Source organism: Ictidomys tridecemlineatus, chromosome 2 (genome assembly GCF_052094955.1).
Source record: "Ictidomys tridecemlineatus isolate mIctTri1 chromosome 2, mIctTri1.hap1, whole genome shotgun sequence".
Lineage (NCBI taxonomy): Eukaryota > Metazoa > Chordata > Mammalia > Rodentia > Sciuridae > Ictidomys > Ictidomys tridecemlineatus.
The window spans coordinates 197706374-197723441 of NC_135478.1; the positions used below are offsets into that span (position 1 = coordinate 197706374).

Sequence of the window (17068 nt, forward strand, 5' to 3'; positions counted from 1 at the left end):
TATAAGTTAAAAAAAAGAAAGAAAGAGAAAAAAGGATTGGTGTTGTTTTGAAAGACATTTTAGGGTTTGGCCTTGTGGGAAAATAAAAAGATTTATCCAAATGAATTGCTACTTTCAGAGACATTCAGTCGAATGACCAGAAAACAGAATTCATGACAAAGAATACTGAGATGTAAAGTAATAAGATGAATTTGGGCCAGATTTTGCCCCCCACCCTTTTTTTTTTTTCTTTTTGGTACCAGGGATTTGAACTCAGGGGCACTTAACACTAAGCCAACATCCCTAATGCTTTCTTTCTTTCTTTTCTTTTTTTAAGAGATAGGGTTTCACTGAGTTGTTGCTTTGCACCTTGCTAAGCTGCTGAGGCTGGCTTTGAACTCATAATCCTCCCACCTCAGCTGGGATTACAGGCATGTGCTACCGTGCCTGGCTTAGATTTTGCACACTTTTTTACTCTATGTTAAAGAGAAGTTAATGGAAAAACAGATGAATTTTCACAAAAGCAATAAAACAATCAAATTTGTGTCTTGTAAGAAAACAACTAATAGACTAAAGGTAAAAATTACTTATGAAGTTATTACAAACACTTGTAATGACAATTGGAATGGAAGTGATAGATCAATGTTCTAATACTCTAAAAGGAAATCAAATCAGTAGGATTTGGCAACTAATTGTATGTGGAGGATAAGAGAGAAGTTCATTTTTAAAAATGAAAATTATATAATTTGTTTTTAGCACTCTCAAAAAACACCAAAAACTTTCACCTTCTCATTATTAAGCTCCTTCCTACCCCACACTAGAGCTAAAATAGCTAATGTTTATTGAAGTTATTATGTGCAAGGCACTTGGGCAACTACTATGCAGATACTATCTTATTTAATCCTTAATCTTAGAATTAAGAACTGCTGGTATACCCAATTTACCCATAAGGAAACTGAGGCTTGGGATAGTTAATCAAATAAGCCAACGTCACTCAGAAAGTGGCAAAATGGTCAGATACTTATTAATGTATTAGCTGACAATAAATTTAAAATGGAATCTCTCAAAGGTTAAGTATATTTTTAATAGAAACTCAAAAGACAAAAAGATCTTCAAAATACAATGGAATGGAGCCATATGCAGGAATGGCAAAATACAGGGCAGACAGGTTGGGAAGGGAATTGCCTAATCATAAATCTAATGGCTAAAAGAAAAAGAAGTTTTTCCTCCTGTACTCATACTCCAAATCTGTTTGTCCTGCTATCAAAAAACCAATATTTTCAACCACTATTCTTTAAGGTACAATGAGTTTCATTCTATCATATACAGATTTATAAACAGACACATAAATTCCTTGAAGTTACTAACCATCTATTAATATACCTCTCCCCTAAAAAACAGTAGGAAATGAGTAAATGAGTAAACAAATGAACTCTGTTGGACTGCTTCTGTCTAGACTCCATGGCACTGTGTGACCAACATCCTCACATTGTTCAAACATTTTGAGTAATTTCTCCATGTCCCACCCTGATCTCAATCTCAAAACCTCTGCTCCTGATCCTTTGTCTCCTTCTCAATTTTGAACTTAATAATGCCCTATGGATAATTCTTGACATTCAACTTGTTAAAGCAGCAGACAAACATAAATGGCCTCATTTTAGAAGTTATTTCTCCTAAATCCCAGGAAATTAATTACCAAGAATTTTGTGACCCATTAACAGAAATTCTTCCTCAGTTACTAAGGTCAAGATTGACTTTCCATGGAATCTAACAGAATCCATGTTTGATAGTGAGAAGGCTTCTCTTTTGATGAACAATCTAGTTGGCTGTGTAGAAGATCTGAGAGATGTGTACAAGTTCCCAATGCTCTTAGCTTTAACCTGTACAACCTTAGAATAACATGGGTTTGACTGCACAAATCCACTATATGCAGACTATTTTTGAGATCAGCAACCATTTGAAAAAACTCTCAAATTAAATGAATAACCTAGAAATATCAAAAATTGAAAAGAATGTTGTGAGTGCATAAAATATATTTAGATAATATATAATTTATTCCCATAAAATATACACAAATTTTAAAAATTAAATTTATCAAAACTTACACACCAACACTTATAGAACATATATGACACCATTTGCAGAAAAGAAAAATTCAAACAAATGTAAAGATGCAGTATTAAACTCTAACTCCTAAAATTAACTGTAATATACATATATGACTATAATAATTTCACACCCACCTCCTATTGTTATCACAGTGAGATCATATTGATAGCATCCATCTTCACATGAGAAAGAAACAGTAAAAAATGTTTGTAGCAAAAAGTGCTCTTTGGCATTTCTCCTCTATTTTTCACTTATACAATACATATAATACTCAAATGTGTTAATTATTTATGATATTATAAAGCTTACAGTCAATAATAGACTATTAGTAATTAAGTTTTGGAGGATTGAAAAGTTATATGCAGATTTCTTACTGTACTTGCTAACTCTCCTAAACTCTCTTAACCCCAAGTTTTGTTCAAGGCTTCCACAGAGTCTTGCAAAAGCAAATCAACAACAACAACAACACACACAAAAAAACAAAAAACAAAAAACAAAACCCTGTATTTAACCAACAGTGCAGTACAATATTCAGAATGGCAATCATTTTTATCTCATCTTTTCATTATAAAACTACCATGTTTTACTATATTAAGAACTAAATAACTGTTTTTTGGTTAATTCTTGTTAACATTTTAGTATTAAAACTAAGAGGAGGATGAATTATCATTAGTATCTTCCAAATATTAAACAGAGCAATAAACTGATGGGTATAATCAAACTACTGCAAAAAAGTAAGCCAATAGACCTATTTAAAAGCACCACATACATACACAGGCTAGGATAAAGAAAAAATTTTAAAGAAAATAAAGCAATTAACATTTGGAATTCCAGTTATGCTTTTAAAAAGAAAAGATAAAACCACTAAATAACTTTTCAAACTTTTCATAACTTCACACTAAGCCTGCTAAGAAGATAAATTACAAAAATATACCATGGCTCGATCTAAATATACGAAGTCTTGCCACTCCTTTAATTTAGGGTGTTAAGCACATTTTGATGGCATTTAGTTGAAAAGAATGAAGATAAAATAATCTGGTATGTCTCACTTATCAAAAGTGAATTTGTTCTTCACATCAAACAGAAATTAAATTTTCTTCTTTTTAGACACATGCATCAACACTTGTAGGCATAGCCTATTTAAAACAAATTTGATGTATGCAAATGCAGTTTTACACAAAGAAACAAATTATGGGCTGATTATTCACTTTACAAAGGATCCAAAAAAAGAATTCCTTTAAATAGTAAGTTTGCCAGTATGCTTAAAACATAATTACATTTTTAAAAAATCAGTTTATAAACAAATTTTCAGAAATATACTCAAGTATAAAGTTAGTTAAAAGGGTACCAATCTTCCAAGAATTCCTATTATTAGTCTTTGTCCTAAAATCTTGACAAATATAGTAAATTAAACTAATGGATTAAATACCATAGCTGAAAATGGCATTGAAATGTATATTTAATAACTATTCTCATAATCACCAACCTACTAAATTATTTTAAAATATATTCAGGAGGCAGGTATGGTGGCTCACTTCTATAATCCCAGTTACTCAGATACTTAGGCAGAAGAATCACAAGTTCAGTCAGCCTGAGCACCTCAGTAAGACCCTGTCTCAAAAATAATATAATATACTGATGTTGGGGATGTAGCTCAGTAGCAGAGTGCCTCTGGGTTCAATCCCTGGTCCTGAAAATATTTTTCAGTGACTGGAAAACAACAGAGTTAATATGTGTAAAGGTGACTCCAAGAAATCTAAGCTACTTTTGCCTCCTTTGTACATGCAAGCAATAAGTACAGGAAAAATTAAAATCCAGAGATTCCTCATTTGTTGCAGTTTTCTAAGAAAATCCTGTGAGGAGGAAGACAATGGCTAGGAAAAGAAAATACAAATGTGATGATCCAGAAATGAAGCTTTTAGACAAGCTAAGAGAAGCAGGTAGAAGGATCCTAATACCCTAAACTACCAATACTGGTTCACTTCTTCCTGTTCTGTTCAGAATGCCATCTAAAGAACAAATTCACAAACACTGGCATTTCAACTGAAGACCTCCAAGCTGGGTGAGATGTGGAGTAATGTGAGTGACAGCAAAAAACAGCCTTACAATAATAACATGGTAACACTGAAAGAGAAATATGATAAATATGTAGCCACTTCACAAAAATTTGATGGTGCAAAAGGGATAGCAAAAGTTGCTTGGAAGAAGAAGAAGAAGAAGGAGGAGGGGGAGGGAGAGAGGGAGGAGAATGGGGGGAGGTGGAGAGGGGGGAGGAGAAAGAGGAGTTTGGAAAAGGAGATATGATGAAGAAATAAAACTGAGCATCTGTTGCCCTGTGAATTCCACAAAGTAGAGAAAATACCACAATACATCTCTTTGAGGAGATGGTGTTAGATTTCCTTAAAGTTGGGTGCAGTGCTACATGCCTATAATCCTGAAGACTTAAGACCCTGAGACAGGAGGATCACAGGTTCAACACTAGCCTGAGCAATTTAGGGAGACCCTGTCTCAAAATAAAAAATAAAAAGCACTGGTGATGTAGCTCAGTGGTAAAGCACCCCTGAGTTCAGTCCTCAGTACCTAAATAAATAAAAAGAGTGAATTACAAAATTAGAATGATCATATTGCAGTTTCTAAAAGTGCTCTAGAAATATCAGGTATTTGCATGAGGTATTCCAGGGTGTTTTAGCATTTTGAAACTATATTAATGTTTTCTATAACTCCAGATATCCTATAATAATAAGTTCTCACTCCATATCTGTCATTTAGTCTTATAAAGGCATTTAAAGATCTCACAGATTTTTCTTTTAAAGTGGTGTAACTATGGTTATTGGCCAGAAATCCTAAAGTTATTAATTTTATATCTGTATCTATAAATTATAAAATAAATTAAGCAACACAGACAAACCACAAGGACCAAGTTTGGAAGTGTGAAGTGTGAAGCAGTAAGTATGATGCCTTCTGGAGGAATCACAGTCCACAGTGTCTGCTGTGACCATAGATAAGTATTGTCTCATTCATGTGATTCCTGCTGTTTTTGTATATGTGTATCTGCTATGCCACCTACCACCATTCTTAGCTTTGGAAAGGTCATATGAAAAGTATATGATTTTTTTTTTGATTAGGCAGAAAGAATCACAAGTTAGGCAGAAGAATCACAAGTTTCATCAGCCTGAACACCTCAGCAAGGGATAGGGGAGAGGGAACTGATGAAGAAGGCTGGCTTTCCTTTTCTAGAAGTCAGATATTTACATTCACTTCCATGGAGCCCTTTTTTTATATATAGTTACGTGAGATAGGTTTTTAAATACAGACCTGTTCAGCAGCAGCAAAGTGAAGTCACTGTATCAAAGCTCAGAAACATTTGGTATTTAAACATTATATTCTGGTTTTTTTCTATATGTTTATAACAATAAAGTGTTTTTTAGGGAAATAAGTCATACCATTAAGACTTATTCAAATAAAGTGTGAATATTTTTGTGTTTTAGAGCTTAGAAAACAAACATACTTTAGAAATGCTTCAAGTTATAGTGGTATAGGAGACAAGAAGAGCAAAAAATTATAAATAAAGCATTACAGTCCTACCTTGGGAATTAAGGTAATTAAATTTGTACACAATAAGATGAATTTGAAATCTCTTAGGCCAAGAAGACTTAGCTTAATCTATTAACAGGTATGATGATGATGATGATGATGATGATGATGATGATGATGATGATGCTGTATCAGGAGAAAGAAGGTGGTTAACATAAATAAAGGATTGGGGAGAAACTTGCTAATATGTGCTTAGCACTGTCCAGGAAAAAAAGAACATGAAGCTAGAGGACCCACAAAAATGATTACTAAAGGGATGTTTTCTTCTGCAGACACAGGGAGGCCTAAAGAAAACTTTTTCAAGCCCACCCACTTGTCATTATTTTAATTCCATGTTTACCAGGCAAACTTCTAAGCACTAACTCGTCTCCTGGAAAGCTTCACAGCTTCACAGAAATCCACAATCTCTCTCTTTTTTTTTTTTTTTTTAAGGGACAGGGTCTTACTGAGTTGCTTACCACCTCACCATTGCTGAGGCTGGCTTTGAAGTCGTGATCCTGCTGTCTCAGCCTCCCAAGACACTGGGATTACAGGTGTGCACTACTATTTGCAGTTTTGTAAAGTTCTCAAAAGCAAAAGCTCTTTTTCAATAAGATAAACTTGGCAGTAAAGCATGACCTACATGGACATGAAATCTTCACTTGTGAATAGACAAATATTTTCTGAAGGTATATTAACAATTACAGAATACTACCTTAGATCCCATTGGAGTGTTTCTTAAAATTCACTACATACCCATTACCTTTGGAAAAATCTAAAAAACACTGAATTCTAAGTCATATCTGAAAAAAGGGCCCCTGGAAGTGAATGTAAATATCTGACTGCTAGAAAAGGAAAGCCAGCTCTATTAATCAGTTCCCTCTCCCCTGGCAGCAAGAAAAAACAAACTTGTATTATGGTTTATATTTCAGTATTACATAAATTTAATTAGCATAAGTCCTATGGCAAGAATCTGATCATATTTGGGAATGTTGGTTAGTCCAAGTGCAGACTTACAAAATCAAGATTACCAGGCCTTGTAACCAGAATCCAGGATGGCAAATATCTACCTCAAATCTTTCCTAAATCTCCTGATTTCCAAGCCACAAAAGGAGCCTGTTTACTTGTCTTCCATCCTCCCTAACTAACCTATCAGAAGATAAGCCAACAATTAACTTATCTTCCCTACCAATCCTACCAGTCATCCTCATTCAATCTAATATAACTTAGAAAAGGTAAAAAACTAAATGAAAAAAATAAATTACAGTAGAAGAGAATAAAATTATAAAATAGCATTTAAATTAAGTCTTTATCAAACTGATTTAGTGGAGAATCACTGAATGTGTATGACCTCTGAGAAACTAAACATGAGAAGATTCCCCATACTACTTAAAAAGACCTTATACCAGAAAAATGACCTTAATGACACCAGATGATCATAGTTCTCTTCTAATCTTAGTTTAGAATCTTAGGATTCTAAATGTTTCTACTAATGGTAAGGTAAAGTTTAACTCTGATCCTATACATGTTTTCATTCATGAAACATGCAAAAGACCAAGTCTAAAATATAAAACGTAAAGGGAAAATTAGGAAATAAATGAATAAGGTTGCTGGTATGTGATTCTAAATATGTTTCTCTCAAGTCCTTTATGAGACAAGACTGGTGACAAAAATATTCAGTATATCCGACTGCAATTTTTTTTTTTTCAGTCCCAAGGATTGAACAGAAGGGTGCTTGGTTACTGAGCTACAATCCCAGCCCTTTCTACTTTTTTTAAATTTTGAGACAAGATCTGGCTAAATTGCCCAGGCTGACCTTGAACTTGCAATCCTCCTGCTTCAGCATCCCATGGAATATATTAATAAGGTGCTAGTATTTAGCTCTGAATGTATCTGCCTCAAGTTCTATGTGACACAAGACTGGCAACAAAAATATTGAGTGTACAAAACTGTGATTTTTTTTCAGTGCCAAGGAATAAACAGATGGTTATTCTGCCACTGAACTATATATATCCCCAGCCCTTTCTGTGTTTTTTGGTTTTCTGCTATTGTTGTTATTGTTTTTGCAACAGGGTCTGGCTAAGTTGACCAGGCTGGCCTTGAACCAGCAATCCTCTTACCTCAGCCTCCCAAGTAGCTGGGATTACAGGTATATACCACTGCACCTAACCCAAATGCATTTTAAAAATAACTCTACTGGCTTTCTTATAATTACTAAAGTAACATGTAATCTTTGTAGAGAATCTGAAAACCTTGAATTATAATGAAGAAAATTAAAATCATTCTTCAACTTATCACCCAAAGATTAAGTGTTTACATTTAATTATATCATGAGCAGTGTTATGTGTCATTCATTCTTCTAAAATAGCACTTCCAATAGCTGCCTACAACCTGTCCATTATATGGTTTTGTTATAATTTCATTCTTCAATAAATGGATATCTAAACTGCATTTACTTTCTTACTTTTACTATATCCACACAGCATAGCAATTAACATTTTTGTACCTAAATCACAGAAAGACTAGTAGATGCCCTTTTGTCCATTCTTTTAAGCTATTAGTGTTTCCCTACCAAGCTAAATGAGTTCTCTTTATATTATTAATGCTATCAATCACATATTCTATTAGCCACAAATATATTCCATTTGCCTTTATATTTTAACTATTTTTAAATTCAGGAGGTAGTAAATGCTATATTATGTGTTACTATATTTCAAAGACAAATGAAATATACTGTTTTTATTTTTTACCAATTCTATTGCTATACTAACATACCCATACAACTAACAGAAAAGATTAAAGGGGAAAATCAGGGTGTCAATAAAAAGTATAAAGTAGGTTAAGCCATTTGATTCAACAGGTTGAACAATCTCACAGTGTAATCATATCTTAGGGGTAAAAGAATTTTTTGATCCATCTGTAATTTCAGGGGCAAAATATTATTTTTCTCTACTAAGACAACTAAAGCCCAAAAAAACCTTTCAGACAATTACACAGAAAATAAATATGTACCTAATTAATATGAAAGTCTAACAGTTATATCCCAGCAATTTCCATTCTCCTTTTGTTGCTGGAAAGAAAAAAGAACTTTGAAGCAGAAATGAAAGGCAAATAGCACCTTATGCTAATAAACATAAAATAATTTTTAAACATTGTAAGACACTACACTAGAAGTAAAGAAAATTAAAAAAAAACATTAAGAAGCTTCCCTTTCCCTCAGCAATAATTATAAAAATGAAGAATCAAATAGACAAATTGGTAAAGAAGCAAGATTCAAAACAAAGTATGCAATCATTTTACACTGCAAAAGTTTGTTTGAAACATTAATTTCCAAAATCTTAAGTAGCCTATCATGAAGTAGAAACACAAGCTTTTTTGTTCTAAGAAGCAAGATGATAAGCCACTATCATCTTCTTTTCAATAGAACTTTTCATCTTTAAAAGAATTTAGAGTTTTTAGGTAAAGAATGGCAGACTGGAGAAATTCTGTGATTGAGTCTATTTCTTATCAGCTCTCTCTTCTAAAACTCCACTGCACTGGTGGGAAGGAATTTTTAAAAGGAGTAATCCATAATGACTAAAGGAACAAGAACAGAGCCATTAGCAGCTAAGAGACTTCAGAAAATTTCTGAAGATAAAAAGCAGGCAAAAGAATATAAGTAATGAAGCAGGTAGACACGGGAAGCCACAGAACAAGGATATAAAGGAGAATGTAGCTGAAGAGAAAGACAAACCACCAGAACCAACTGAAGGAACACCAGATAAATAAAGAACTCTGAAGAGAAAAGCAAATAGAAATTAGGTTAATTGAAACTATGTAACCAAAAAGTAACTTCCTAATCAACCACACCTACCTATGTGGGAGTTTTCATTTCCTATTGCTGCACTCATAAATATGAACAGATGTTTTTAGGTCTTTTGGGTTTAGTCTGAGAAGAGGAATAGCTGGGACAAATGATGGTTCCATTCCCAGCTTTCCAAGGAATCTCCATACTGCTTTCCAAATTGGCTACACCAATTTGCAGTCCCATCAGCAGTGTATGAGTATACTTTCCCCTCGAATCCTCGACAGCACTTGTTGTTTGACTTCATAATGGCTGCCATTCTTACTGGAGTAAGATGGTATCTTCGAGTAGTTTTAATATGCATTTCTCTGATTGCTAGTGATGATGAGCATTTTTTCGTATATTTGTTGATTGATTGTATGTCCTCTTCTGAGAAGTGTCTATTCAGGTCCTTGGCCCATTTATTGATTGGGTTATTTGTTTTTTTTTTGGTGTTTAGCTTTTTGAGTTCTTTGTATACCTTAGAGATTAGAGCTCTATATGATGTGTGAGGGGTAAAAATTTGTTCCCAAAATGTAGGCTCCTTATTCACCCTACATATTATTTCTCTTGCTGAGAAAAAAAAAACTTTTTAGTTTGAATTCATCCCATTTGTTGATTTTTGGGTTTAATTCTTGTGCTATAGGTGTCTTATTAAGGAAATTGGGGCCTAGCCCCACGTGATGGAGATTAGGGACTACTTTTTCTTCTATTAGACGCAGAGTCTCTGTTTCAATTCCTAGATCCTTGATCCATTTTGAGTTAACTTTTGTGCATGTTGAGAGACAGGGATTCAATTTCATTTTGTTACAGCATACTACAGGTACACAGCCACATCAATGTTTATAGCAGCACAATTCACAATAGCTAGACTGTGGAGCCAACCTAGATGCCCTTCAATGGATGAATGGATAAAAAAAAAATGTGGCATATATCCACAATGGAATATTACTCAGCACTAAAAAATAATAAGATCATGGCATTTGCAGGGAAATGGATGGCATTAGAGCAGATTATGCTAAGTGAAGTTAGCCAATCCCAAAAGAACAAATGCCAAATGTCTTCTCTGATATAAGGGGGGTGACTCAAAATGGGGAAGAGAGGAAGAGCATGGGAAGAAGATTACCTCTACATAGGGAAGAAGGGTGGGAGGGAAAGGGAGGAAAAAAAGGGAATTGCATGGATGGTGAAAGGAGACCTCGTTGTTATAAAAAATACACGTATGAAGATGTGAGGAAAAAAAGAATAGCTTTACTCTAGGTAGAGAGAAGTGATAGGAGGGGAGGGGAGTGATTGGGGGGATAGGAAGGATAGTAGAATGAAACAGACATTATTATTACTGTGTGTATATATGTGAATGCATGACCAATGTGATTCTGCAACCTGTAACTTCAGAAAAATGAGATATTATATCTCATCTGATTCAAATGTATGATATGTCAAGATCATTGTACTGTCATGTGTAACTAATTAAAACAAATTAAAAAAATAAAAAAAATATGAACAAATAACCAAAATTCACAAGACATCTGAAACAAGACTAAAATAAAGAATGTCCCTACAAGAGATAAATTAAAATTCAGAAAAGAATATACAGCTCTGTATTATAAGCTCTTCTACACTAATTTTTAAATCATATGCACATATTATTGATATTTTCCAAAAAGTTGATGGGAATGGAGATATAGTTCAGTATTAGGGAGAAAAAAATTTGAAGTGTATATTAACTGAAAAACAAAAAGAAAAGAAAAAGAGTTTAACAGAGTAAAATGAACCTACAATCAATTCTAATATTTCTGATATAAAACTTCAGTTGTATTTCTCATTTGCATTAAGCAGCCATAAACTGTTACATAAAATAGTTGAACAAGTAAAATTAATATTATTCTTCTGTACAAATTCTGAACAAAAACTTCAAATGTGTAAGACTGCATGTTGTATACATACATACACAAATATAGATGTTTCTATAAGAGGTGGCAGGACCTTTAAGAGATGAGTCCTACTGGAAGGTTCTCAGGTCACTGGGGGGCACTGCCCTTGGAAGTGATTAAGGTAGTTCTCCCGGGAACTTGAGTTGGTTCTTTTAAGAGCTAGCTGTTATGAGAGTAACTCCAAACCCTGACTTCTCTGGCTTCCTGTCCCGATGTGATCTCTCCCTCCCAAACATGTTCCCACCATTGTAATTTCATCCACCATGAAGTCCTCACCAGACACCAGTCAATGCTGGCATAATACATTGATTTAGATAAACCTCTTTTCTTTATAAAGTTACCCACCCCTAGGTATTTCATTATAACAACAAAAAGACTAAAACACATTTTATGTTGCAAGAATATACTATTTCATATCTTCCCTATTATCATTTTATTCCTTTTTAGGCCACTAATTAAGCACCACAATAGTTCTAAAATCTTTTAAAAGTTCATACCTTGATATAGAAAATATACGTGTGACAGATCCATTCAATAAACCATCACCATTCAATAAACCAAAACAAACAAACAAAAAGCTGTAAGTAACATACAGAATAAACAATACAACTAAGAGGTACTCAAGTGACCCACTCATGCTAAGTAAATATATTCTCCAAACATAGAATCAATTTACTAAACAGAGAGGTAATTCATTCCTTTTCTCCCACAAGCTAAAATACAAACTTTAAATCAGAATGTTCAAAATCAACAAAATGAGGTCCCCAAATTAGGTATAAGAGGCATACAATTACAAAAATTAGAAAAATACCCATCCAACTCTAATTATACTAAGTTAAAGAAACTCTAAATATATGTGACATGCAACTTAATCACACATGGCAGCCAGCTCTACTAAAGTCCTATTCTTGACACAGTAACTGACTAGGTCAGTGCTCAGCTCAATCATCTATGTTGCCTTCATCTTCATTCCTCCTTGCTCCCATAGCATTTAACAGACATTCTTTGATACTGTGTTATAACTGCCTATTCTACACTACAAAACTTTGAAAACTGTGAAAGTAAAATATATTAACTGTTTATTTTTGTGCCCCATAATATGCCTACCACATTCCTGGCGATAGAAAGTGATTAACACTTTTGCAGAATGCTTAAGCCTTTTTACTTTTTTTCAGAAACAGAATTTCTACTTATAAACATTCCCCACCAGATACTGTGCAAGGCAAATATTTAGGAAAAGCAAGAGAAGCCAGGCATGAAGGCAATCTGCATAAATAAGTGGGATAGAAAAAGGAAAATTAAATGTATGGCTCTCGAATAGCTATAGAAAGCACACTACTTTTTGCTGTCTCACATTCTCTCACCAACATATTTTATTTACTATTTAATCTTAACTCTTATTCTGAGTCCCTATAAAATAAATAGTAGACAGAGAAATTAAAAGCATTATCTAAATCAGCTATTTTTCATAAAATGAACAAAGTCATTACTTTAAAATGCCATAAGACCCTGATCTACCAACACAATTCTACTTCTTGCCTCCTAAAAGACTTGGGATTAAGATTATAATGAACATTTTATAAACCAGTTATCAAACATTATCTTAACAAATCAGAAACATCTCTTCCTAAACTTTCAATTTTTTTCTCTTAAGAAATTATATAAATTCAGAATTTTCTCTGTAAATACAGATTTACATGTTTACTCTTAAGATGAAATAAAATACTTTCCATCACTTTCCTCCAAGTGGTCCTGAAACAGAAACTTCTCCAGCTGAATTCTTTCTGAGATATGCCTGTTTTCCATGATCTCAAATAGCACTCTTGACCTTCCCCTTTTCTTTTATCCAGTGGTACTCATACCCAACTTTGCTCATGATTCAAAACAAATTCAGAATTCATTCAGGTCCAAAATTAATTTTAGAAGTATATGAAAGAATCCGAGAGGCCAAATTCCACACAGCATAGTTAAAAGCCTGCAACAGGGATAGGAAATAGCTTAGTGGACACAGGCAAAATTCTTCAATGAACACTAAAAATAGCTGGTCAAGTTAAAGGAGAACTTAGTTTCTAAGTCTCTGTCCTAAAATATATGTTAATTACAAAAAAAATACAAACAGTCTTAATCCATTTTTTTGTTACTATAATAAAATACCTAATGCTGGGTAATGCATAAAGAAAAAAGAGATTTATTTAGCTCCGTGTTTTGGAAGTCCAAGAATGAGGGTCTTCTGACTATATCACAACATGGCAGATAGCATCATGGTGGAAGAATGTGTGAGATCACAAGCAGACAGGACACAAGAAAGATTTAAGAGCCAGGTTCACTATTTTTATAACAACCCATTCTCACAGGAACTAACTAGTGTCCTAACAAGAATTGTATTAATATGAATGAAGCTGGGCAAGGTGGTGCACGCCTGTAATACTAGCAGCTCAGGAGGCTGAGTCAGTAAGATCCCAAGTTCAAAGCCAGCCTCAGCAATGGCGAGATGCTTAGCAACTCAGTGAGACCATGTCTCTAAATAAAATACAAAAATAGGGTTAGGGATGTGGCTCAGTGGTTGAATGCCCCTGAGTTTAATCCAAGTACCAAAAAAAAAAACTATATTAATCATTTTCATGGGTGATGCTCCTAGTGAGCTAATTACTTCCCACTAGGCCCCACCTCTTCAAGGTTCTAGAACCTCTATACATCATCACAGTGGGGACCAAGCATCAAGCATATGAACCTTTAGAGGACACACTCAAACCTTATCTAAACCACAGTATTAACAATGGGACACCTGGCAGATACCATCTTAACCAAGTTAATCACCGTTACCAATAATGTCATGTTGATATGTACCTTCTGAAGTGTTGAGGATACTTCATTCCTATAGTATTCTCAATAATGGATAACATCAATCCCATGATCATGAATAAACATCAAAAAAACTCAAAATGAGAAACATTCTACAACGTAAAAGGCTAGTACTTTTTTCAAAAGAGTGTTGAGGTAGTGAAAGATAGGAAAAAAAAATGATCAACTGTCACAGATTGGAAGAGATTAAGGAGAAAAGATGACTAAATGCAACATGGATCCAGATTGAACCCTGGACAGAATAAAAACATTTATGGAAATCTTGGCAAAATATGTATAATTAATAATATTATAATACTGTTAAATTTCTTGGTTTTGATAAACATACCTTGGTGATATGTTACCAGAAAGAGAAGCAGGGTACAGATGTATGGGAACTCCATATTATCTCTGTACCTTGTCTAAAATTATTGCAAAAGAGTTAAAAACAAAAAAAGCTAAATTCCTACCAAGCTTCCTAGGTTGTTCAACAATTTACTCAGTTCTTTTCTTACACCCTCTCTTCCCTTAGCTTCTAAGTTCCCACTCTTTCCTACATTTTCCCTAAAAATTTCCAACTATGACTTCTAAAAGTAACCTCATTTCTTCCCAGCACAGAACCAAACTCTCCTGTCTATCCACAAACAGAACTCACTTAAAAGAGGTCACTTAACAAACACCTTAAATATATAATAGTTTCAGTGTAATTAATAATATTCTAAGCGCTTTTAAATACTTTTTAAAAAGTTAAAAGTCGGCAACAAGGGTAGGATGTAGCTTAGTGGAATACATTCTTAGTGGAACATACACTAATTTTCAGATGCATACTATAAATACTATTACTTTACAGGTGAGGGATAAAAGACTAGAAAAATTAAATGATCTGACTTTTAATAATATCCAAGCCTGAATCTGAATCTAGTTCTGCCTCCAAGAGCAAATTACCTTATTAAAAGAAAGTGGTCTGCACTTAAAATATTAAACTTCCCTGGCTTCAGGCAAACAAATTATATCAACTACACCATGATTTTTATGAACTTTCTAAATGTCACAATTAATCTAAATGTCCGTCTTTAAAACTTTAATGGTTCAACAATCAATACTGGAATTCAGTGAAGAAGCTCCATGTTTACCCTAGTATAAGCTCTATGATTTTTTTTTAAAGCCCAATTCAGTCATCTCTTCAGCCATCAACTTTTTAGACATTAAAACTCACCTCTACCATGCTTTCAAATACCTGAGACGTACTCTAATCTCCAAATCCATTCATTTCTTAATATTTACCAGTAAGAAGAGGAAATCCTGTAGGGCCCCCAACCCACGAAAAATTTTAAATATTTTTTTTTCCTTCGTTCAGAAAATAAAGTCACTAATCCCTAATGCATGTGTCTGCTCAAGACTGGGCACAAGAGTAAAGTAACAAAGCCACGTGACTCATGACTGGAGAGCCTAAAGAAACCAACTTCCACCTTGCTTAACTCCGACCAGCATTTTCCTCCTTCACCACTAATAATCCTTAACAGTCCTTTATCTGATTTCTGTATCGAGTAAGAAATTCACTAAGACCCTGAGATTTAAAAAGTAATAGATCAGGAAAACAAACCTCTAGGTGTGGAGACTGTTATGAAATAACCATTAACTTATTAACAGGCGTTTGCTACCTGCAAAGGCAGTGGAGCGGACCGAAGCCGGCAAGCCCTCTGAGCGTTTGACGGTGATTTAGTCAATTTTATGACCTCCACCCTCACCTCTTGGACAACTAGTATCTGCAAGAACTCAAAAGGCTGAACCGAGTTAGACACACTGAATCTGCTCCAGCCAGGAACCGGAGGGCTCAGGATGCAGCTTTATCAAGTGTAGAATGCCCCCTGTTTAATCTGTATGGGTTACTGGGCACGAGCTGGGACATGCGGACTCTGAAAGGGACAAACGGGAACACCACTTAAGGAAACCCCAAACCGAGGCGAAGAAAAGGGGGCGTCACTTGCCTCCCATTCCTGCAAGAAACGCTGGGCCTCGTCAGAACCAACGGTCTTATGTCTCCTAAATTCGTCCTTCACGTACTGGTCACCCAGAGATTTAAGGTCCGGGGGCAGAACCCGGTGTAGTTGCAAGATCCGCCTATATAAGCTACGGACACGAGAGACGTGCGTTCCAGGCATTTCATCACGAGTGGACCGCCGGCTGCGCCTGCGCAAAAGGTCGTCGCGACCCCGCCCCCCTGAGAAATTGCCTCTGGGTGAACCAGAAAGAGGGCGGGAAAAGGCGGGCGCACATGACCTCCATCCGGTTTGGTCCGCTCCTGAATCTGGTCCTTCCGGAAACTCGAGGTTTGCTGCGTACGGAAAACGGGCCGGCTCCTTGCTGGTAGAGGCATAACTTTCGTGTAGTAGCGTCTGCGCTTCAGGGTTAGTTCTCCCGCGTTGTGTCGCGCGGAGAGAGGCGAGGAACCAGAATCTGGAGCGTGCGGTTGTCACCTCTCTCTCCGTACCACCCCACTATCTTTTTTTTTCATGTTTGTTCTTTCCTTATTTTTAAAGGTCTGAGAAAAACTTTGTAAAATCAGGCTACTCCAAAAAGCCTTCCCGTACCGAGGTTAACCCAAGCCACTTAAGGTTTCTTAAGGGTATTCCTGAATTAAAGTAGGATTCATCTTTTCCTCCACTAGCCCAACGGCCCACGCGCACTGCACAGTGCTGCGCTTGAGCGCGTCATATGTAACCAACAGGTTACATATTAAGCCCTCAAGTTTTGTTAGCCCAAGTTGGCTGTGGAAGAATCTTGGGAGGAGTTTTAAAGGTAGTGTTTC

The 17068-nt window shown here is 35.1% G+C and overlaps 1 protein-coding gene across 1 annotated transcript in view; it reads right to left on the reverse strand.

The window, feature by feature from the left end:
- Sdhaf3 (succinate dehydrogenase complex assembly factor 3) overlaps positions 1-16512 on the reverse strand; it is a 51696-nt gene extending 35184 nt beyond the window's left edge. Inside the window, exon 1 of the mRNA XM_078040384.1 lies at positions 16248-16512. Coding sequence (XP_077896510.1) covers positions 16248-16421 — 174 coding nt within the window. The 5' untranslated portion in view covers positions 16422-16512. The remainder of the gene's footprint in view (positions 1-16247) is intronic.
- Positions 16513-17068: the final 556 nt, after the last annotated feature.